Raw genomic sequence first — 25,693 nt, forward strand, 5'->3', positions numbered from 1 at the left:
GAATTCTTAGGGTTCTTTGATATGCTGAATCTAACCATGTATTTAGATTTTTTATTTTTGGGCCCCGTTATCAACTTTGTCCACATTGAGGTCAAAAGGGTGCAAAATTAAACTTTGTTTGATTTCATCAAAAATTGAATTCTTGGGGTTCTTTGATATGCTGAATCTAACCATGTATTTAGATTTTGGATATTGGATCATAATAGGTGAATGTCCAATTTAAAATTTTTAAGTTCTTAAACCACATTCATTCTGTGTTAGAAACCTATGCTGTGTCAAATATTTTAATCACAATCCAAATGCAAAGCTGTATCAAGCTTGAATGTTGTGTCCATACTTCCCCCAACTGTTCAGGGTTCGACCTCTGCGGTCGTATCAAGCTGCGCCCTGCGGAGCATTTTATTATAGTTCGTTCTTATGTTGTACTGTTACACCACTGTCCCAGGTTAGGGGGAGGGTTGGGATCCCGCTAACATGTTTAACCCCGCCACATTCTGTATGTGTGTGCCTGTCCCAAGTCAGGAGCCTGTAATTCAGTGGTTGTCATTTGTTTATGTGTTTCATATTTGTTTTTCGTTCATTTTTTGTACATGAATTAGGCCGTTAGTTTTCTCGTTTGAATTGTTTTACATTGTCATTTCGGGGCCTTTTATAGCTGACTGTGCGGTATGGGCTTTGCTCATTGTTGAAGGCCGTACGGTGACCTATAGTTGTTAATTTCTTTGTCATTTGGTCTCTTGTGGAGAGTTGTCTCATTGGCAATCATACCACATCTTCTTTTTTCATTTTTACATAGATGTCTGTTTACGTTCGATTCCGTTAAATACCAATTGATCAGAGCAATTGGTACTTTGCAGAACGGAACGGAAAGGAATAACAAATTAAAAAAGTTAAAATCAGAATCAATGTTTCTCTGAATCATCGTCGGAAAGGACGACGGGATGTCTGTCTTCTTAGATATCATAATGAATGAAAGGAGTAAGACTTTTTTCTCTGACCTGCCAATGCGTCAAATTCGTGATAATTTATCCGCAGGACATGAATGCACATCTACAGGATATTTCCTGATGTTATACATTATTACACATTTTACATGTGAAGATGAGATTTAGTACACAATTGTGTTATCTGTATATTGAAAACCGTAAACAGAGAATTTAAAGTTTGTTTTGTTTTAAAGATTTTTCGAAATTTTGATAGATGCACCCTATGGATACCTTAAATAAAATTCCGTTGCGTTCCGTAAAGTAAAGTAAAGTAAAGTACCAATAGCCCCTTGGACAGTGGCGGTAACAGCGCAACATAGGAACACAGTGTAAACATCAGTTTTAAAGAAGACAAAACGTACATGGGTGATCATGGGTGTCTTTAAAAGTAAATTAATCAAAATAATCAATAAGCTAACATGAAAGGCGTCTAAATACCGGCTCGTAAATTTAGAAACCAAAGCCTGGGTTTCAAGATGAAATCTTTTAAATATGGCTTTAACTTTTCTGGAATATTTTTATTGATCATGCGCTCCAAACATTGCGGTTTAGCTACGCTCACGAGAACCCCTGGTTTAGAAAACAAGGACACCAGAAGGAGTGTCTGTATATCAAGGCTCTGCACGAAGCAATCATAACATATGACAGCTATATAAAGATTGACTTTGAATCTTGAATCAGATTTTCTAGATGAAACCTTTAAAAATGTTACTTTAAAAACAGATAATTTTATTTCAGCAAGAGTATGTGCCAAATGTCTAAAGGGTGGATGAAATCTCTTGAAATGTAGCCTCTCTAAGATATTCTGGTCTTATGGGCTACGTGAGCTATTGCCATCGCTTAGAGTTGATCGTTCTTCTTCGTCGTAAACTTGTTTAAAAAGTTTTCCTCTGAAACCACTGGACTATACTCAAACAATCTTAGGCTGGATGATCTTTAGGGTATCTATTATAAAATGTGTCACGGCCAATCAACCAACATGCCCACCATTGCTAAATTTGAGTGTGCATTCACTATTATTCGTGGGATACTATTTATTGTAGATGACGTGGGTATAGTTGAACCATGAATTCGAATGTTCAACTAAAAGATAATTTCCTATAGACTTGTATGCATAACTTTCGAAAACCACGAAATCAAGTATCCACAAAAATTCAATGTATCCAAAAAGTTAACAATTCAACACTGTAATTAGATATTTGAATATTGTTTTTATTGGTATAAATATTGATTTTGTTATCAGTAAATTAAAAACCGAACTAAATATTATTGTTATACACATTCACGATACTACAATCTGTCGATACCTATATTTTGGCATTGCACTAGGCCATGTTTTTCTCTGATTGTTAATGACGTCTTTACACTAAATGCATTGGATAATGGGTGTACTGATTGATATTTTAGTCTTAGATACATGCTTTTTTTGTATTAGTTGTTATTGGCATTGAACTAGCTGCCAGTAACTGCGAGTACTCTCAGATCTGTACTTTGTGTCTTTTTTTGGTTGTGAGGGATATATGAATACCCTACCACGTCCGGTCTTTGTTTTTGCAGAGACATATTTAGTATATATGTCTCTGAGAATTGTAACAAGACACAATCAGAATGAAACTCCTCAAATTTATTTCAAAGTTAAAGAAGATCTTGACACTCTGAGGAGTTAAATTTACTCTTTGATGGAGGTTTCCAAACATCATTCCTATAAACTTTGGTCCAGATAGGCCACATCATTTCATTTGGAAATTAAAAAAATATGAGATTGACAATGAATGAAGGACATCCAGCGAAGGCACAGTTACACCGACTCTTTGTAGAATACAACAGTAATGGAGAGACAAGACAAGATACCAAGTGAAGGCAATAGTAGCACGGACTCTTTGGCTTTGTACAAGAAAAAAAGGAATGGAGAGGTAAGACAGACAGATACCAAATGAAGGCATTAGAAACACTGATAGTGTCCACATGTGGACACAGATGATGCCCCCGCTTGCATATCATATAGTTATAAAGGGACATAACTGAAGAACGGTAAAAGTGACGCTACCCAAATTTGAACTTGATCTGAGTTTTGTGGTAATAAGCATTTTTTGTAAGTCTCATATAACATTTGGTTGAGGCTAACTTAAGTAGAGAGCAGAAACTAAAAATTCGGCAATTTTTCTATTTGTTAACACGCATAACTCTAGAACGGTTGTGTATAAGTTTTATAACATTTGGTTGAGACAAACTAAAGTTAGAGAACGGAAACGAAAAATTCAGCAATTTTTATGTTTATAAAGGGACATAACTCAAGAATGGTAAAAGTTTCGCCACCAAATTTCGTACTTAATCTGTATTATGTAGTAATAAGCATTGTGTATAAGTTTCATAACATTTGGTTGAGGCAAACTAAAGTTAGAAAACGGAAACAAAATATTTGTACTTGATCTTAGTTTTGTGGTAATGAATATTGTGTATAGGTTTCATCATGTTTGGTTGGGGCAAACTTAAGTTACTGACTGGAAACTAATAATTTTGCAATCTTTCGATTTATAAAGGGGCATAACTCATTAATGATTAAAGTGACACTACCCAAATTCAACTTGATCTGTGTTTTATCAGTGGAAGTCAAAATTAAACATTGCATTGTATAAAGCATTGATTGTAGTTGATTCAACTATAATCATGGACAAAGGAAGATAACTCCAATTTTAAAAATTACTTGATATTTAAAAGGAAATAAAAATTTTGCAATTTTTCCATTTATAAAGGGGCATAACTCTAGAACGGTTAAAGTGATGCCACCAAAATTCAAACTTGATCTGTGTTTTGTGGTAATAAGCATTGTGTATAAGTTTCATAACATTTGGTTGAGGAAAACTTAAGTTAGAGAACGGAAACCAATTTTGGGATGTACGTACGTACAGACGGACAAGGGTAAAACTTAAAGCCCCCAACACTACGGCGGGGCATAAAAAGTAACGGCGAGACAAGACAAACAGATACCAAGTGAAGGCAATAGTATTATTGACTCTTTGTTCTTGTTGAATAAAACAGTAATGGTGAGACAAGACAGACGGATACCCATTACCAAGTGAAGGCAATAGAATCACTGACTCTTTGTTCTTGTTGAAAAAAACAGTAAAGGTGAGACAAGACAGACGGATACCTTTTACCAAGTGAAGGCAATAGTATCACTGACTCTTTGTTCTTGTTGAATACAACAGTATTGGTGAGACAAGACAGACAGATACCAAGTGAAGGCAATAGAATCACCGACTCTTTGTTCTTGTTGAATAAAACAGTAATGGTGAGACAAGACAGACGGATACCCATAACCAAGTGAATGCAATAGAATCACCGACTCTTTGTTCTTGTTGAATAAAACAGTAATGGTGAGACAAGACAGACGGATACCCATTTCCAAGTGAAGGAAAATAGTATCACTGACTCTTTGTTCTTGTTGAATAAAACAGTAATGGTGAGACAAGACAGACAGATACCAAGTGAAGGCAATAGAATCACTGACTCTTTGTTCTTGTCGAATAAAACAGTAATGGTGAGACAAGACAGACGGATACCCATTACCAAGTGAAGGCAATAGTATCACCGACTATTTGTTTTGTTGAATAAAACAGTAATGGTGAGACAAGACAGGCAGATACCAAGTGAAGGCAATAGAATCACTGACTCTTTGTTCTTGTTGAATAAAACAGTAATGGTGAGACAAGACAGACGGATACCCATTACCAAGTGAAGGCAATACAATCACCGACTCTTTGTTCTTGTTGAATAAAACAGTAATGGTGAGACAAGACAGACGGATACCCATTACCAAGTGAATGCAATAGAATCACTGACTCTTTGTTCTTGTTGAATAAAACAGTAATGGTGAGACAAGACAGACGGATACCCATTACCAAGTGAAGGCAATAGTATCACTGACTCTTTGTTCTTGTTGAATAAAACAGTAATGGTGAGACAAAACAGGCAGATACCAAGTGAAGGCAATAGAATCACTGACTCTTTGTTCTTGTTGAATAAAACAGTAATGGTGAGACAAGACAGACGGATACCCATTACCAAGAGAAGGCAATAGAATCACTGACTCTTTGTTCTTGTTGAATAAAACAGTAATGGTGAGACAAAACAGACAGATACCAAGTGAAGGCAATAGAATCACTGACTCTTTGTTCTTGTTGAATAAAACAGTAATGGTGAGACAAGACAGACGGATACCCATTACCAAGAGAAGGCAATAGAATCACTGACTCTTTGTTCTTGTTGAATAAAACAGTAATGGTGAGACAAGACAGATGGATACCCATTACCAAGTGAAGGCAATAGTATCACTGACTCTTTGTTTTTGTAGAATAAAACAGTAATGGTGAGACAAGACAGACAGATACCAAGTGAAGGCAATAGAATCACTGACTCTTTGTTCTTGTTGAATAAAACAGTAATGGTGAGACAAGACAGACAGATACCCATTACCAAGTGAAGGTAATAGTATCACTGACTCTTTGTTCTTGTTGAATAAAACAGTAATGGTGAGACAAGACAGACAGATACCAAGTGAATGCAAAATATTACTGACTCTTTGGCCTTGTCAGATTAAACATTAATGGACAGACAAGACAGAAAGATATATAAAGTGATGGCTGCACTGAACTCTTTGGACTTATAGAATAAATTGCTTCGAAGAGGGCAGCTGGATATGACTGCAGAGGTCCAACCCTGAACAGTTTGGGCAAAAATGGACACAATATTCGCGCTTGATACAGGTCTGAATTTGGATTGTAATTAAATATTTGTCACATAATCCCATTTTTTTGCCAAAAAAAAATTTAAAAAATTTTGAAGAAATTTTCTTTTTAATTTCTGAAATCTGAAATGAGAAAAAATTGTCCCCCCCCCCCCCCCCCTTTTGAAAAAAAAATCTTTCCCTCAAGATATGGTCATAATCTCAATTCAAATTTCCAATGGAGTTTGCAACCATAATTACCCATTTAAATACATCATAAAAGTCTTAAAATAGAAAATCACATACATAATCATGGCTAAAATTAATATTCCTTAATCATCATTTTTAATAGTAACTTCTAAAAATAAATTGACAGCTAATCACCTCAAGACAATACAACATTTCTTTATATATAATTTAAAAGCAGAGTAAGGGAGGTAATCCAAACATAAGATTGTAATTTTAAATAATCGTCCATTCACCAGGAAACCCTTGTTTTTCCCCCTTTTTTGCCCATTATTTCAAAACGGTTTGAGTCATAACCCCCCAAAGCCGATCCTGACCATTCCTTTGTGGTATGGAAACTTGTGGTCTAATTTCAGAGAGATCCATACACCTTTCCGCAAGTTATTGTCTGGTAACTAGAAAATGCTTATTTGGGTCCCTTTTTGGCCCCTTATTCCTAAACTGTAAGGACAATAACCCCCAAAATCAATCCCAACCTTCCTTTTGTGGTTATAAACCTTGTGTTTAAATTTCTTAGATTTTTATTTACATGTACTAAAGTTATTGTCCGGAAAGCAAATGTCTTCTGACGACGCAGACGATGTGATACCAATATATGACCGCAAAATTTTTTGCGGTCATATAAAAATATGAACAAATACTTTGAAATAATAATTTAATGGAAAAAGTCGTGAAAAATATAACAAACTAAACACTGAAAAAATAAACAAATAAGACCACAATAAATACATATATAATAGATATATATATTAAATATAATGCTGTATATGGCAAACTTTAAATAAACAATTCTATAACCATGTTTTAAAACTCATCAATCTGCAATTAAAGGCAGTTTGAAACTTACTTTAGGGCCTTAAGATTCTTTTTGAATTCTTGAAAGATTTATATGAATTATAACATCGTAAAGAAAACGTGATTCTTAAATTTTCAAACAAAAATACATATTTCTTATCTAGTCATTTTTAAGCTGTGATACATTGTGATAATGACCATTTATCCTAATTTGAAAATTCAGCTAGAAAAAAAGGTGACATATTGGGGCTTTATGTAACATACATCAAATTCAATGAAAATATGCAATCATACCACATCTTCTTTGATTCTATATTGTATAAAACATGAACATTATAATAGATAGACAAAATATGACAGGGCCATCAGACATAGTTTTTAAACTAGTTAACAGTAGGATGATTGTGGTTAAGTTTGGTTCCAACTGACCCAATATTTTTATAGAGAAGATTTTAAGCTTACAGATAATGATAGACCACAACTACGAACACAATTCCTTATAAATATCTGTTATCTCCTTGTTTTAGGTTTGGAATGTAATCATAACTTAATTTTTATCTGATCACATACGAGTATCAATGTTTTGAACAAAGTAAAACTGCCAGATGAAAAAAGTTAAAATGACATACTGTTAAAGGGGCATTAGATGTCAAATTCAGGTTCACAGATTTGACTCAAATTCTCATACTTGATTTATAACATACTAAAACGTATATCCAAATTACAAAAAGTCTAAAGTAAACAATTAACAATGCATGTACTCTATAATATGTATCAGCATTTCGTGTGTATTTTAGTCTAGATGCCATCTCATTAACCATCCAGATGACCTTCAAGGACGGCAGACGGTCATATAACCCGAAATAAACATAAACATAAAAAGATAGTGAGCACTTGCAATTGGATTTTCTAGATCTGTTTGATTTTATGTTATAGGTTAAAAAATATATTAATCATCTTTTTTACTGGTATAAGAATGATTTTTAGTGGATTGAATAAGTCAACAAAATGGTTCACCCTTGTTTCTCTTTCAATGTTTACATTCTTTTCCTTTAAATAGTTGAGCACACCTAGTACATGAATAATCCATCTCCATCTAAGAGGTTAAATTAAAGGTCACATGAATACAGATTCAATTGAGGTTGAATTATTGACTTGCAAGTCAATAATACATCAGAGATATTTTTTAAGCTTATTTTGACAAATTTGGACTAAACTGACTGTTTATAACAAAATATCATTTCAAAATTCCACTGTTATTAATACTTGAATCAAAAAGAATCATATTTTAATTTTTTGTCTTAATCATAGCTGATGCCCCTTTAATGCTTGATTTACTGACTTGCAATGACCTCTTCATGTTTGTTCTTTATTATTGTTGGGTTATTTATGTTTATATAACATATCCTTTTATTTGTAATTATAATTAGATAATAGTCGAACATTTCTTTTTTTAATATTTAATAATAGACCATAAAAGAGACTTGTACTTGTTAATAGTTTAAAATAAATATAAAATTGCATGCTTAAATTTCCCGCCAGTAGACAAAGAAAAAAGGTTGAATTCACTAATTTGAAATGATTGTTGACATAATGGTGGCTTCTGTTCTTCAGTCAGTTTTACCACTAATTTTCTTCCAAGTTTTTGTGCAAGTTTCAGGATTAGTGGGATAACACTATATGGTCATTGGAATTTGGATGGATAATTAAATAAATAGGAGAAAAAACTCCAGGAAAAAAAATTCACAGGAAAAATCAAGGTGATATGTTTCATGCTGATTTCAATCCAAAATGTTTTTGTCAAATATAAATCAAATACCCACATTATAATTTCCCTATTTAAAAAAATCTGTTATCATATATTATGATATAAAAAATCTGTTATCATATAACAGCTCTAAGCCAAAGAAATCAATTTATATGGCTTTCAAATATTGTATTAAAAAAACAAAACAACTAAAAACACCTACAGAAAAGTAAGTAATTTAAAATTGCTGATAAAAATGTTCTTGGTCACTGATCTATTTACTCTAAACAATACAAAGTATAGTATTCTTCTGTTTATAAACTTCAGTGACACTTCCTAAAATGTTCCTAAAACTGTCTAATGTGTGCATGTCAATTGTTTATTTCTACATCAATATTCACAAATTCTTCAAAGAGTATAAGATCACGTTTGTAAATAATGAACCAATAAATTCTGAAGAGGATATCTTTGAAAAAGCATCTAGGTATACAGACAAAACCAGGGAATGGAATACTTACTGAGGAAATTAACTTACTTGTTAAAGGACAGGATTTGATAAGACCCATATTTGGCTAATTTTTCACTGATATCTGATATTTGAATTTAGGATTTACAGCTCCATTTCAAAGTTGAAGTTATACAAAACAAAATAAACTGTTGACACAGAATTGTGTCTCACCAATAAGTAATTTTGATGGTAAAATGCAAACATTGAAATAAAAATGACAATACTTTAAAATGTTAACTATACAAAATATTCTCCAAGTCAATAAATCATTTGCAGGGCCAAACAATCTCCCTGGAAATGTGAAATGCCAATACTTATACAATTGCATACCAAATAACTTTGACTAATCATACTGTGAGTTAATTTATTTTTTTGGCAACTAATTTTCGTGGATTGGAGAAAACTGTATTTTCATGGATATTTGATTTAGTGGTTTTTGCTAAGTCAATCAAGGTTTTTATACAGACAGTCTGTATACAAACCTTTATCAAATATGTACTTTGTTGATCATTTATTTAAATTTGTGGTTTACCTATATTCATGAAATAAGAAAATTTGTATCTCACAAACAATGATGAATCCATGTACTAAGTGGTACCTTAACAAAAACTTTAAAACATTAACAATGCAAGAATTTCAAAGTCAATTAACCATGACTGAAAGGGATGGGCCATATATAACCTGAAGGTAGGTGGTTCTCTCAGGGCACTCCGGCTTCCTCCACCAATAAAAACTGACCGCCACGAAATAGCACAATAGAGTTGAAAGTGGCGTTAAACACCAATCAATCAATATATATAACCTGCATGGAAAAGAGACATACAATGCTAATACAACTGCAAAACAAATATCATTGACTTACCATCAGTGGTTTATCTTAAACTGACCTAATCACAAGTTTAACATGTAAAATTTGGCAAAAGATTCAAAGTCAGCAGCCAACCTCAAAAACAACACACCTAAGTCTCACCTAAATGACTTTGTCAAGGCAAAACAAAAAGTAGTTTATGATTCATGACCTCACAATTAATGTAGCTCTTATACATGAAAATGTCACTTCTATGCATTTTTATGATCAAATCTAAAATTTTTAAGTAGCTTATGACCAGTAAATATAGAGCAAACGCAAATACCACCTAAATAATTTATCCCTATGCTTGTTGGTATGAACTATACCTCTATTATAATCATGTTTGTGGAACTTGCATGTGCTCAATATTTTCCACACACAAATATGTGTCAAAATATGCAATTTTTGTCATATTTGAAGAAAAATTTAATTAGGCTGTGTTTTGATTGTAAAATCTTATTGAATAGTCTTAATATTGTTAAAGATCTTACAACTTAAACTTTGCACATATATATTAATTATCTTCAGGCATAAATCAGCCAATTTTAGGCAGAAAAGGGCCTTTAGAACACCTCCTCCTTGACAAACAGGAGCTTAAAAAATACCCCTTAACATCATTTTAGTTACTGAAGTTTGACTACATTTAAAACAAAGAAACCCATGAAAATATCTGCAAAACCTGGGACTTATCTACATGACATTGGCTGAATACAAATGGCTTCGGGAACAGTTGAAGCCAGATTTTCCAATTGGCATCTGTACTTTTCTCTTTTTCTATTTGTCTCCAGTTCAATCCTCTCTAACTGCCTTTCCATGAGTGCTAACTCCTGTTCAATATCAACTGCTGGTAGAGATTGTTCCTGTGGTGTCACATGACTTGATATATGGCTAGATAAATTTAATAGTTTTTTACTGTTGTTCTTTGTTAACAAAAAGCGAGTTTCTTTTTGATTGCGTAAAATATCTTCTGTACTGTCAAGAGCAAGATTTGCTCTCTGAAGTGAAATCTCTGTATTGATGGAGGATAACAAGTTGTCTAGTTCTCTTTCTGATACTGATGAACGCTGAAAAAATACACATTTGTCACTTAGTTAGTGGTAATAGCTTTGTTTTATTTGTGAAAACTTGTTATGTATCAAGTAAATGAGAAAGATACTAGGCTAATATGAAAAATGCAGGCTACTGGAAGGAAAAAAAAGATAACATTCTTTCATATGACAAAAATAAATTGCTTCACCGATCGCAGCTGGATATGACCGCAGAGGTCCAACCCTGAACAGTTGGGGCAAAAATGGACATAATATTCACGCTTGATACAGGTCTGTATTTGGATTGTAATTAAATATTTGACACATAATAGGTTTCTGACACAGAATAACTGTAGACAAAGAACTTAGAATTGGTTATATGATTTGCATTTATATTTTGCTTTTGAGCAATACACTATGCTGTTGCAAATTGATCCCCCCCCCCAAAAAAAAAATATTCTACCCCCCATTTTTTTTGCTTTTGTGCTATACACTATGCTGTTGCGTATTGATCCCCCCCTTTTTTTTGCTTTGTGCACTACACTATGCTGTTGTGAATTGACACCCCCCTTTTTTTGCAAAAAAGAAAAAAAATAATTTATATTTGAAGAATTTTATTTTTTACCCTCAAGATATGGTCATAATCTCAATTCAAATTTCCAATGGAGTTTGCAACCATAATTACCCATTTAAATACATCATAAAAGTCTTAAAATAGAAAATGACATACATAATCATGGCTAAAATTAATATTCCTTAATCAGCATTTTTAATAGTAACTTCTAAAAATAAATTGACAGCTAATCACCTCAAGACAATACAACATTTCTTTATACATAATTTAAAAGCAGTGTAAGGGAGGTAATCCAAACATAACATTGTACTAACCAGGAAACCCTTGTTTTTTTCCCCTTTTTTGCCCCTTATTCCTAAACAGTTTGAGCCATAACCCCCAAAGCCAATCCTAACCACCCCTTTGTGGTATGGAAACTTGTGGTCTAATTTCAGAGAGATCCATACACCTTTCCACAAGTTATTGTCTGGAAACTAGAAAAATGCTTATTTGGGCCCCTTTTTGGCCCCTAATTCCTAAACTGTTAGGACCATAACCCCCAAAATCAATCCCAACCTTCCTTTTATAAACCTTGTGTTTAAATTTCACAGATTTCTATTTTCATATACTAAAGTTATTGTGCGGAAACCAAATGTCTTCTGACGACACTGACGACGTGATACCAATATACGACCGCAAAATTTTTATGGTCGTATAAAAAAGAGCAGTAAATTTTTCCATCATAGATATTCATTGCATGATAATCTCCATTTAATATAAACTACAGTGATACTGTTGTACACCAACTCCCATCATCTTAAATCCTCATCAACTTAACTCTTGTAGATGGTGATTCTTGTCATAGTGTGAGTATTTTATGCAATTCAACCTGTGAATATCATATACCTGCCTAGTACAAACAAAATGTTCTGTCAGAAAGGCATGTAATAAAGACATTTTTTTTAAATGAAAAATAACTCACAGATCAACCAAAGTTTTATATTATCATACATCTTACAATTTCGTGGACATCGTTTAAAGTTAATGGTATATTAAAAAACAATAAAGTAACCTTTACATTCACATTTAAATTTCTTTATCTGTATACAGGATTATCAAATTTGAATGCATATTTGTCAAATTTGATAACCTCTATACAGATTAAGAAATATCCAGAGGCTCACAAAAATGTGGATGCAAACTGCAAAGGTTACTTTACTATTTCCTCTCCAGTTTTTAAAAACAAACTTATAATGATATGATAATTAAGACAAAGATGATACCTACAAAGAAGACTTGAATGTAGAGCAGCAAACATTAGATATAGTAAACAGTAATGTTGAAGTACAACTTGACATGATGGTTTTTGAAGATACATTTGATGCTCTCATGATGGTTATGGTTAGGAAAAATTGTTTCTTGTAAACTTCATAACTCAAGTTCTGCATAATTAGCAGGTTAAAAATATCAATGGTAATAAACAAATGTATTTTTATAATCCTCTTTACAAATTAGGAAATATTCACACACATGTTTATTTAAAGGTTAACATAATTATGTGCACTTGAGGGAGCCTCCATTGTTTAAGACAAACTTATCTAATATGATATACAATAAAAAGAGGATGTTCCCATAGTAGACTTAGATATAATGTATCTCAATCTGTATACAGGATATTTATTTATCTGCAAAGGGGATTATCATAATCATATTTGTCTTGTATTAACATTTGATGATATACTATTAACTTTCTTATCACATCTCATATTTTATATATGTATATGGTAACTTCCATATCCAGTTAACAACCATCCTTACAGAAAATGGGTTTAATAAATCAATGAATCAAAATTCAATTTATCACATAAAGATTTAACATGCATTCATTTAACTTCATTTTGTAATGGCAGACGTGAACTACAGCGACTCTTTTCACAAAAAATCTTACGATTAAAATTGATCGCAAGTTATACTGAAATGTGTATGACTTGCGAGTATTTTTACTCTTAAGATTTTTTGTGAAAAGAGCCGCTGGACTTTTTGTCAAAGAGGCATAAGTTCTGTAAGTTCAACATCATGGTATGTATGGAGAATTTGAAGAAAACCAATAATCATACTATTAATATGTACTCTGTTAATATATTTACAAACACTCTGCAAAGTATTCAGAAAACTTTAAGAGGATGAAATTTGCTATGCTGTAGCAAACTGTCCCCCTCTACTGTGTAAACGAGAAATAAAATTGTGTTTTCAGTATAGAGTTGTACAATCAGAACATAGATTTCATTATAAAGTAGATTTCAAGCTTTTGTACTTGTTGCTTTTATTCAATTGGCCAAACATGGTGTTATTGTGGTATGATAGTCCAAAAAATGGTAAAGAATTTTATAACTCCCAAAAATGGTTGAATCAAAATGACTGTACAATATTGTCAACTACTCATGATGACAAACAATCCTACTAAGTATGAGATTTCCCTTTCAAAGGGTCTCAGAGTTTGCATTCAAAAAGAACATTGTGGTAAGATGGACCGAAAAAAAAGGATCATAGTTCCATAATTCCCATCAAAATGGTTGAGTCAAAATCAGTTTAATATTGTAAACTATATATGAAACTATTCTACTAAGCATGAGAGTTTTCTATCAAACAGTCTCAAAGAAGTTACATTCACAGGGGTCGTTATGACTGAAAGACTCACGGACATGCTAGTTACTATAGGCCTTCTGGTGATTGATTGGTGGGGCCCTAATAATATGAACATGTAACAATAAACCTATTATTTTCGAAGTCTATTTATTCTATTAGCAGGTATAGATTGGAACAGGTATATTCTCTATTCCAATAACAATTTTTTCTCGACATTATGAAGTTTTCTAATAAATCCATTTTTTGAAAATTTAATAAAATTTGCATCATTTACAGTTTATATACATCTATGTGGTTTGCAGAAGCTATCCAGAAGAATTTGTAAACATTGAAACAACTTAAATACTGACACCAGTCTTGATAAAAGAGAAATATGACTTGTACCTTTACATGTTTTATTATACATGCACTTTCAGTATCCCAGATTTGTTTAATCTTTCCACTGATTCTTATATCTGCCAAGTATGACTCTCAGTAAAAGAGACAATATTGAAATATTTATGCACTGCACTTCTATAAAATTATTTTCTATTTAAACACCAATAACATAACTCTACCTGTGATTCCCATATTTCCTCAATCTCCTCAATTATTTGTTCATACTTCATAATGGCATCCTCTAGCTGTTGTTTAGCTGACTCCATCTTGACGACAGCATCTGGCGGTATGTTGTAAAATGTCATCCTTCCAGGACTCATGTCCTCTACTTTATCTTTCAGTTTGTGATCTAGTACGCTTTCCTTAAATATAAAAAAAACATTTCAAATGTTCTTTTCTTATTGTTTCTGAAAATTCATGTTTTAGAAATTTGTTCTTTCAGAATATAAATCCTTCTTGAATTTTAATCTTTTGTAACTTTAAAGTTAAATATCCTTGTCAAACACCATATACAGATTTTGGCACTTGAAATTTCTTAAATATTCCTTTATTTTTCATATCGAAATTGTATGTAAAACATGGTTCCATTTAACAGTGCTCATAAAAAGAGATGCTCCAAGCAGCATGAATCACTCAACTAAATTACTTTGGTTGAAAAAAATAATGTCATCAATTCTGTATAATTTCAAAATATTTTGCATTATAGTTTCAGAAAATAGATTTTTTTATACTGGCCAACCAGCATCAATAATGGCCTTGTCTGTTTTTCGTCCAATCAGACATAAATGATTCAATGTTAATTCTATTTTATTCTATTCAGAGTAAAAGATAAAAATATGTTTTTTCCACAAAGTTTAAATGGGAACTATGCCACTAAATGAACTTCAAATAAAGGTTTGTAAAGGCTCATCCAAACATCAATCCTTTAAAATATCAAAACATTTCACCTTCTTTTTTCTTTGTGTCTAACATTTGTAGAGGACCTTGAATTCATCAATCCTTTAAAGTTTCAAAAACATTTTGCCTTATAATTTAAAAGACATTTGAAAATTGGCCAATCAAATCAAAGTTTGCCTCAGGTAGCCACGTTTTTTATCCAATCTGAACTAAATGATGTAGATGAACTTCTATACATCATTCTTGTCAAGTTTGTTTAAAATTGGCCATTTGGTTTCAGAAACATGAAAATCTGAAAGTTTAAGATAGACAGATGAGGACATAGACCAAGTGATGGCACTGGATTTTAACAGCCATCAATCTTCATCACAAAATGATAGCTCTATTGGAATAGTAACATTAATTGCAATTTAATTAACTGCCTTTGTGGTCTCCTGGTAGCAAGTTCGTCTGGAGTGTGGGAGGTCAAGAGTTCAAACCAAAGACTTTAAAATTGGTATTTGCTGCTTCTATGCTAAGCAGGCAGCATTAAGGTGTAAGAGCAAAGACTGGTCAGCTCGGAGTCAGAATAATGTGCCCCGGTAGGGTAATATGTCTTCCTGCAGACTGTTACCTTGTAAAATAGCACTTTATATACCTTCTTTTCCAACAAATATCAGTAGGATATCCAATGTATTTTACTCATACCAAACTTTAGTTTGAGCAGTATTTCAGTTTTAGTCTGGATCACGTTTTAGATAAGTTTTTGTGCACTCATTCATATCTAATAATTAATAAACATGATAATTTTCTAGTTCTATTTAGTTTACCATCCATTTCCAAAAGACTTCCTCCTGATCTTTCCATGACAACATGTTTTGTAGTCTTTCATTGTCTTTTTCCAACAACTTTAATATCTAAAAAATACATCAGTGTAAGACAATGCAAGAGAGAGAGTATATGATCCACTTATACATCTCAAAAGTTGTGTCTATCTAATTTCTTTTTTCTAACACTCAGATTGTTTACAAAATTTGTATGTGTCATTGTTTTGAATATGTACTACAGTCTTCAAAATGTAAAAATTTAATAACATCACAACATAAAATATTATAAGGTTTGGCATCATGAAAAACTTGGTCAGCCAATAATATTATTTCATACTTTTTTATCATGAGTCTTGTTAAGCAATAACAATATTTGAAAATTGAGAATTGTGAATTATCATATTATACAAGATACAGATGAAGAATACGCTTTTCTAATGGTTTTTAAAAAACAATATGAAGACAAACTTAGACATTCTTCCTGCGTGAACTGAACAATAAGCAGCTGTGCCAAATTATTAATCTCAACAACAGAGTAAAGTTGTTAGGAAAATCAACCCAAGCTTACTAGAATAACTAATGATATGGGAAAAATTTTCAATTTTTAATGAATTAAGTCCCATAACTTTGAATGACAAAGGTGAAAATCATGAAAATTGAAAGGGAACTTTCTATGATTAATTCTAGCTACATCATAAAATTTCAGGAAAAAGTATCACAGCAAAGTTAAGTTATTTTACAATATTTGAGAAAATTTCAAATTCATGAATAAAGACCTAAAAATCTGGAATGACAAAAACTGAAATTCATCCAAATTGAAAGGGATCTTTCTTCTGACAATACCTTAAAAGTGTTGAAAAATTTCATGAGAATTGTGAAATGCAAATTTGAGTTATCATAACAAGTGCATCTTCGCTAGCCAAGGGTTAAGATCCACTTCCCTCCTCTCCACCCTTGGCAGATTAAGCCAACATTTGTGATAACAATGTTGCGCCATCTATCGGTAGATTACAGTCACGCACATTCCTAATACATTATTCTTGATCAATGGTAGCACTTGAACTCTTCAATTTGGAGGTAAAAACACGGTAGCGTCTAGATTCTACACACTTGGTAAAGCAGGAAACGAAAATATACGTTGACATTAATGCATTTGTGCAAGAAACATACACAGGAACTTCTATTAGTTGATTAAAAACATTCAAATTGTCACTAAATATAGTCATATGTTTAGGGATGTAAAGACTTGTTGCACAATAAGCACGTGGCAATTGTTTACATACACTTTCTACATTTACACGGGATCATGTTATAGGCGATTTTTGATTGGATGCAGTGAGTTTCGACTGCAACCAATAAAAATCATTACCTTGTGTCTCCGAAATTCTATCTCAATCCACCAAGGGCGGAGAGGAGGGAAGTGGATCGCTACCCTTGGCTAGCGAAGATGTAACAAGTGTTGATATAGGGAAAGGCGTATGGACAGATGATGTTATTCTATAATAGGTCAAGTCTTTGACTGGTGTATAAAAATTTTGTTCTTTCTGTGTGACGTGATCAGGCATGGTCTTCTTCTCATTACATCACAATGGATTATTCAGGGTAAAGTAAAACAAACGAATCATTTTGCAAAGAATTCCACTCTAACCTGAGTGCTAGGGGTCATCTTAAAACTTGCAATGCTATGCATGTACTGATTTTGTGCAATGAATGGATACCCCATATCCTTTGTTTTTTTTTCTATTAACGTCATATTAGTTGATTAATTAATTTAATATCTACTACTTACCAGCTGTTAGTTATTGAACCAAATTTTGAATACAAAAAAAGTGAAAATCAAGTTAGAATGCAATGATTGCTAGACCAACCTTTTTCATTAACTCTGGGTGTTTTAACAGATGGACCTCCATAACAGACAAATGGTTCCTCTCTGGGTTCAGTGATACACCATATGTACTATCATGTACCTAGTAGATAAATAAAATAACTTTATAAATATATTATAAAATGTTCAAAATTAAGATTTAGATACAATGTACTATGAAACTGCAGGTTCAGAGGTATTAGTAATGAGTAGTGTTGCCTGACTGGTACCACAATGGGAGATTCTTATTATGAAAATAAGTTGTCAACTAGTCAGATGTTAGACAAACAGAGTGATATGTAGCTACTAAATGTAGGATCTACAACATATACATTGGGGAAAAAAAAGTTTTAATGGTTATGAAACATTCATTTCTGTCCCTTTTTGGGATATGTATTTTATATTCCTCATGGACTATACATCAATGGACAGCACCCAAATGACAGAAAATAAAAATGCCAAAAGACATTGATAGAACTTAACTTTTATTGAAATTTCAATTTCAAGTTATTTGCAGTCAATCTACTACTATTTTAATTTTGAGTTATTTAAAAAAATTATCAAATGTTTAAACCAAAGTTGCTCAGCAGGAGCTCATGTTAATCTTAGCTCATTTGATTTCAAATGTATCACCTGAGCTATACTGATTGCATTGGCTAACTATGTTGTAAATATCTATTTATCAAATTCAAAACTGCATGAACCACAAAATACTGTTCTTAAAACCAATAAATGTAAACTTGCTATTGTGAGGTTGTGCAGTAAGTCAGGAGCCAAGCAATATGAAAATGGCAACATTTATAAGTATTGAAGTGATAAAACAAATCCTATCTTAAACAAACCCTGTTTTGAAGCTTTGTCTTTTCCCTCTGTAAAGCCTGCAGCTGCCTAATATTAGATCTAAGTTTACCATTTAAAAGTCTTAAATGTTGAACTTTCTGTCCAGGGGAAAGAACTCTTTGTGTCTGCATTTGCTTTGATGGTTTGGTCATATCTTCAAATTCAAACTGGAAAACAAATGATATTGGTACAGTGGACAGTGAAAATATACAAACAAACACTTATGATGTCAATCAAAAAATAGATTTCAGCATTCTATAGGGGACATAATCAACATTACCTATAAACTAATACCTTTTTAATTCATTCAAAGTATACAAAATCAAAGTAGGGAAGTACTGAACATCGGATGACCGCAAGTTCTTGTGGATGGTCAAAAGCACTTGTCTCAGAAAAAAAAATCACATCTCTATACCCAAAAGTGAGGTTAAGGTACATAGATATATTTTTTTCTGAGACAAGTTTGTGTGTGGATGATGAATAAATGACACAGAATTCAACCTCACCGTAATAACTATTATATTGTAGTGATACAAATCAGTATACTCTGGTTTGTTGTTATATATTACATTAATATTTGTATATAACAGTTACATGTATATATAATTTTCATCCATTTGTATATCATTCTATTCTACTATTCTAATAATAGTGCAGTGCAAGTGCATGGTGGACACTCTTCTGTAATAATTTGATTTTTTCTAATAGATTGGATTGGAGAAGGTATTCATATTTTCCTGCAAAACGTTCTTGAGATATTCTTCCACATGCATTAACACAAATTTTTCATTATTCTTGATTTGTTATTGATACATGTATATATATTTCTCACAACAAAACATTTTCATATCATTAATCTATGTTCTTAAAAATTATTTTCACAAATATTTATTGATGAAATTGATATATAACAAGTGATAAGGAATGTTATTTTGCGTTCGGTTATCAGTAAAAAATGAAAGTCACGTGGGTAGAAATGTCTGTGGCAGCAATACACTGGAATGCCCTCACGGTCATCCGATGTAAAAATTGATATGATTTATTATAATGTATTTTTAATAATAAAAAGGTACATTTGTATTGATATTGCTGTTTTATTAATTCTAACCTCATACATGAAAGATGGATCTTCTTCATCTAGTGGGGATGAGCAGGATTCCATAAATTTATCAATCAGACCTTCTTTACAAAGCAACCAAGCAAACCCTAATAATATTTCTCTACTACCACTACTCATGTCATTAGGCAGAGAAGCAAACTCTCGTGACAGGAAACCTTTTCTCTGCATCTCTTGTTTCACATAGACCACCAACTCTTCTACAATGAAATAAAAACCAATCTTGACATATCATTACAATTATTTGAGCAATTCCATAACCAAAACCAAAATGCAATGAGTACTGGTAATCCTATTTTTATTATTCACCCTGAAATTTGAACTATCAATACATTGTGAGTTGATGAATAATTTATTTTAACAGTCATTTTCTCTAAAAAATTACTCACCTCAACCTTGAATCAAGTACTGTAAATGTAAGGATACTCCATGTGCAAAGTGATGACAGTACACAGCATGTGGTAAAGCCTTACATTGAAGCCTATATAGTGATAGTATCATAGTGAGTGTTGACATACACATACTATTGTATGTTGACTCTTTATGCCAATAAAAGTAACTCCCTAGATACTTCCTATTTTGGGCATGCACAATAAAGTTTAAATTTCTTACTTTTGAACCTTAAAGCTTGAAAGTAAGACTAACCATAAGAAAAAAAAAAAAATTTGGTGACTAACTGATGAAACCTCTTATTAAAAGGAACAATTGTCAAAAATAACTTTAAATATAAAAACATACCTATGGATAGTTCTGCTTTTGCTTTAAATGCCACTTCATCAATTGTACCATATTTACAAAAATACAGCAACTCAAACAACAAACTCCAAAATGTTTCAGTCTGAAAATAGAAAGATTTAACTTAATAATTTATTTGTATCAATACATTTTGTAGTATGGTTCGGAATAACCTAAAACACATCAATACACATTATAAGTGTAAGAAAAGTAATATTGTTTGAATTGTTTCATCATGTTAGAACTGATAAAAGTTCAACCGTGTAATATAAAGATACATTTATTTGTCTCATAGTCAGTATTTTACCTTTTCTTTAATGCAATTATACTGTAACAGTGCTGAATATCAGGGAAAATAGTTATGTGTTTTAATATCATATTCATGCATGTCATCTTCATGTTCTTTATTTACATAACAAAGCATGTCATTTTAATGTTCTTTATATATATAACAATGAATGTCATTTTCACGTTCTTCATCTATATTACAATGTATATCATTTTCTGTTCTTTATTTATATAACAATGCAGGTCATTTTCATGTATGCATGTTCTTTGTATATATAATAAAATTGAGAATGGAAATGGGGAATGTGTCAAAGAGACAACAACCCGACCATAGAGCAGACAACAGCCGAAGGCCACCAATGGGTCTTCAATGCAGCGAGAAACTCCCGCACCCGGAGGCGTCCTTCAGCTGGCCCTTAAACAAATATGTATACTAGTTCAGTGATAATGGACGTCATACTAAACTCCAAAATATACACAAGAAACTTAAATTAAAAATGATAAAAGACTAACAAAGGCCAGAGGCTCCTGACTTTGGACAGGCGCAAAAATGCGGCAGGTTAAACATGTTTTTTGAGATCTCAACCCTCCCCCTATACCAATGCATGTTATTTTCATTTTCTTTATCTATATTACAATGCATGTCAATTTTATGATCTTTATATACATTTATACATTGTAAGTCATTTTCAAGGGTTTTATATCTATGTAACAATGAATGTTTTAGGGGCCTCGGTGGCTGAGTGGTCTAAGTAGTTACATGTACTACTGTAATCACTAGCCAGTCAACACTGAGGTTGTGAGTTCGAACCCCGCTCGTGCGGGTGCACTCGACTCCAATCTTAATTGACTAGGATTGTCAGTTTTCCTATCGAAGGTCGGTGGTTTTCTCCGGGCACTCCGGCTTCCTCCACCAATAAAAACTGGCCGCCACGAAATAGCCCAAAAGCGGTGCTTAAAAGTGGCGTTAAAACACCAAAAATCAATCAAAATCAATGAATGTTTTGACATGACTTAAACGTGGACCATGATGAGGACCCCCAATTGAACTGTGATGTGCGTGAACAACAAAAGCAGGATACATGTACCAGGAGACTTGAATGTATACTATACATACATCAATCACTTCTTGGTTACCTGTATTTGTATAGTAGAAAGGTCAATTGCAGGATAACATTTATATAACAATGCATGTCATGTTCACGTTCTGTATTTATATTATAATGCATGTCATATTTATGTTCTGTATTTATATAACAATGCATGTCATGTTCATGTTCTTTATTTATATAACAATGCATGACATTTTCATGTTCTTTATTTATATAACAACTAGAACACAGCCGCGAAATCGCGGGCATTTAGAGCTTGGTTGAAAGTATGTAAACTGTTGTAGGATGAATTTTTGTAAAAGATTACATGCAGAGGCGGATTTAGAGGGTTTTTCAGGGGGCTCGGAAATACATCTAACAAAAACATGGATGTGGTAGGGTACTTATACATCCCCACAACAAAAAGACACTAAGTACAGATCTGAGAGTACACACAGTTACTGACAGCTATTTCAAAGCCAATAACAACTAATAAAAAAAATCATGCATCTAAGACTAAAATATCAATCAGTACACATCAAACATCCATCGGATTTAGTGTAAAGACGTCATCATGGTCATTAACAGTCAAAGAAAAACATGACCTTGTGCAATGCTGTGATACAGGTATCGACAGATTGTAGAGCCATGAATGTGCATATGTTCATATATACAAATGAATTGCATATCAGGGAATACATTTCTATGATTGGTTGAGAGGGCTTCTGGTAGTGGCTCTTGCAGTTATTTATTTTTCAATAGACAACGTTGACGGAACTTTTTTTTTGTAACCAATGTAAACAAGATGGCCGCATAATAACACAAACCGGCTCGACTTCAAAAATATTTATTTTCACCTCGCGTTCATCGTTAAATTAAATTAGAGGCTCTCAAGAGCCTGTGTCGCTCACCTGTATCTACTGTGATTTTGGAAATCATGTAAAATATGGTTAAAAATAATAACAAATAGTTTTAGATACACTAATAATGATTGAGGCCAAGTTTGGTTTAATTCGGCCCAGTAGTTGAATTTAAAGCAGGTCATCCCATTGCAGTCTTACAATAGTTACTGAAGAACCCTTATCATTATCTAAATAAGTTTTTAAATTGTGACCATTTGAAATTGTTTTTTTACAATTTTCCCATAGACTTCTATAGTAAACCCCTATGTTCTATTTTTAGTCATGGTGGCCATGTTGGTTGGATGACATGTACAGGGTCATCAGATACAATTTTCAATCAAGATACCCTATTGAAAATTGTGGCTTAGTTTACTTCTATATGGCCCAGTAGATTAAGTGGAGAAGATTTTTGTAAAACATTACAAAAACTTACGAAAAACTGCAAAATTTCCTTAAAATTACCAATTCAGGGGCAGCAACCTAACAACAGGTTGTCTGATGTGTCTGAAATTTTCAGGGCAGATAGAACTTGACCTGATGAACATTTTTACCCATTGTCAGATTTGCTCTAAATGCTTTAGTTTCAGAGGTATAAGCCAAACTGCATTTTACCCCCCCCCCCCCCCCCCCCCCCATGTTCTATTTTTAGCCATGGGGGCCATCTTGGTTGATGGGCGGGGTCATTGGATACATTTTTAAAACTAGATACCCTAAGGATGATTTAGGCCAAGTTTGGTCTAATTTGGTCCAGTAGTTTCAGAGGAGAAGATTTTTGTAAAAGTTAACGGACGACGGACAACAAGTGATGAGAAAAGCTCACTTGGCCCTTTTGGGCCAGGTGAGCTAATAATAAACACAAAACATTCATTTGGATAATCATGATGATAATAAGATATTTATGTAGTTTATTTTTTATCAGATAGCAAGTTTCATGGAGTACATTTTTTTGCATTAAACAAAAAATATTTTCATGCGCCAAGCCAATTCAATGACACAAATATACAATTTACGTGTGATAGAGGTAATGAGTGGGGGGAAATAAATTCCTTATCTCCAATTGTTTTTGAGTGATTTGATTTTAATTAACTGATAACAAAGTCAATATTTATACCAATCAAAACAATATTCAAATATCTAATTATAATGTTAAATTGGTAACCTTTTATATATAATTAGAATATGTTTACTTAAATGATCGATAAGTTTACCCAGATCGTATCTAAATTTCTGGGCTCGGTAAACGACATCTCCGTAAAAAATTAGGATGTGTTATCCCGTTTGAACTAAGTTTTCTACTGGTACAACCAAACTTCCAAACCAAATCTTTATATCTATAGAATTTAGTTAAGGTTTTAAATAATTTGTGGTAATGAAATCCCTGACTTAATAATTTCCAGTAATACATAGATTACGTTTATTGAAATCCAAAACGTCACAACAGACACGGGCATAGCGAACGAGTCGTGATATATATAAACACCATACGATTAAGATGGTGCCAGAGGAAAATTAACAATAGGGAACGCAAATTCGTCCCTTTTGTAATAAATTTTAGAGTAAGAGTTTCCCATGTAAAACTGAAATATCTTAATCTAGGAAAAGACAGTTATTACCATTTATATTTGATTTATTTAAAGTAAGTTCCTTTGGGTAAATTTTGGCAGTATATTTTGAAAATTCTTGATTATTTTATCGAAAAAATATTACCATATCAGATAGCTGTAAGTGTTGTTTAATCTATTAATCAAATCATACCTGCCAACCTTCCTGTTTTGAGCGGGAGTCTCCTGCGCAAACGACAAAATTCCAGAAATCTATCACTTGTAGGTCTGCTCCTGCGCGGGAGTAAAGAATCTCCCGCTTTCAGATATTTTGACATGGAATAACCCGCGTTCGTAATTGTCTGTCTTTTTCATTACTTTCAATAGAAATAAATAAACAATCCGCGATCATTTGAAAACTTTGGTCAGTAGATTTTATGTTCGATTACAAGTAATTGAAATTCAGTTCTGCTATGTCAGAGGTCTTTGTCTGGACCAAGCGGCAGTGTAAAAAAAAGAAATAGATAACCGCAAATCGAAATGTCAAGCAGATTTGAATGAAAGATTTTCAATTTTTACGACCAAGTTCACTTGGCAATGAATCTTTTTGCACATCGTGTTCAATCAATTTCTTCTGGTGGTCTAGACGATGTTTGAAAGCATGCTTAGTGTGAGACTCACAACAAAATCAAAATATGGAATGTTATGAGTTATGAGACTCGGAGGTATTGAAAAAGGCTAAAAAAAAACCACCTTGTATAGATTATAACCATGAATTGAAGAAATAATGTATATTTATTAACTCTTATTGGTGTTTAATTTTGTCAACATGTTTGTAGAAGAATACGTAAACAGGTCATATATTTAACTTGAAAATTTCATTTACGCAAAATCTCCCTCTCAGCTATCATAGCTGAGGGGGGAGATCTCCCTCTTTGAAGGTTTCAGAGGTTGGAAGGTATGATTAAATGCAATTAAGACGGTCTTTACTGAGTTTGGTCATAAACTGTGATTCATAACAGTACAAGAACAAGTCTGCTATAAAAGGGGCACAATTGGTGCATATAAATGGTATCTGGTCCGTTCGCCCTCATTACATGCATGTTCGCCCTGGGTCCGTTCGCCCTGAGTCCGTTCGCCCATAGAGTC

The 25,693-nt window shown here is 32.7% G+C and overlaps 1 protein-coding gene across 3 annotated transcripts in view; it reads right to left on the reverse strand.

Annotated features, from left to right (window-relative positions):
• Window positions 1-6,599: 6,599 nt before the first annotated feature.
• Window positions 6,600-25,693, reverse strand: part of LOC127737937 (tubulin epsilon and delta complex protein 1-like) — a 61,785-nt gene continuing 42,691 nt past the window's right edge. For all 3 annotated transcript variants that reach the window (XM_052248899.1, XM_052248900.1, XM_052248898.1), the window contains 7 exons: window positions 20,726-20,825; window positions 19,979-20,187; window positions 18,873-19,037; window positions 18,035-18,133; window positions 16,170-16,256; window positions 14,643-14,825; window positions 6,600-10,922 (listed from right to left, as the gene is read on the reverse strand). In XM_052248899.1, coding sequence (XP_052104859.1) covers window positions 10,545-10,922; window positions 14,643-14,825; window positions 16,170-16,256; window positions 18,035-18,133; window positions 18,873-19,037; window positions 19,979-20,187; window positions 20,726-20,825 — 1,221 coding nt within the window. In that variant the 3' untranslated portion in view covers window positions 6,600-10,544. The remainder of the gene's footprint in view (window positions 10,923-14,642; window positions 14,826-16,169; window positions 16,257-18,034; window positions 18,134-18,872; window positions 19,038-19,978; window positions 20,188-20,725; window positions 20,826-25,693) is intronic.

The sequence above is a fragment of the Mytilus californianus genome, unplaced genomic scaffold (assembly GCF_021869535.1).
Source record: "Mytilus californianus isolate M0D057914Y unplaced genomic scaffold, xbMytCali1.0.p SCAF_4, whole genome shotgun sequence".
Taxonomy (NCBI): Eukaryota; Metazoa; Mollusca; class Bivalvia; order Mytilida; family Mytilidae; genus Mytilus; species Mytilus californianus.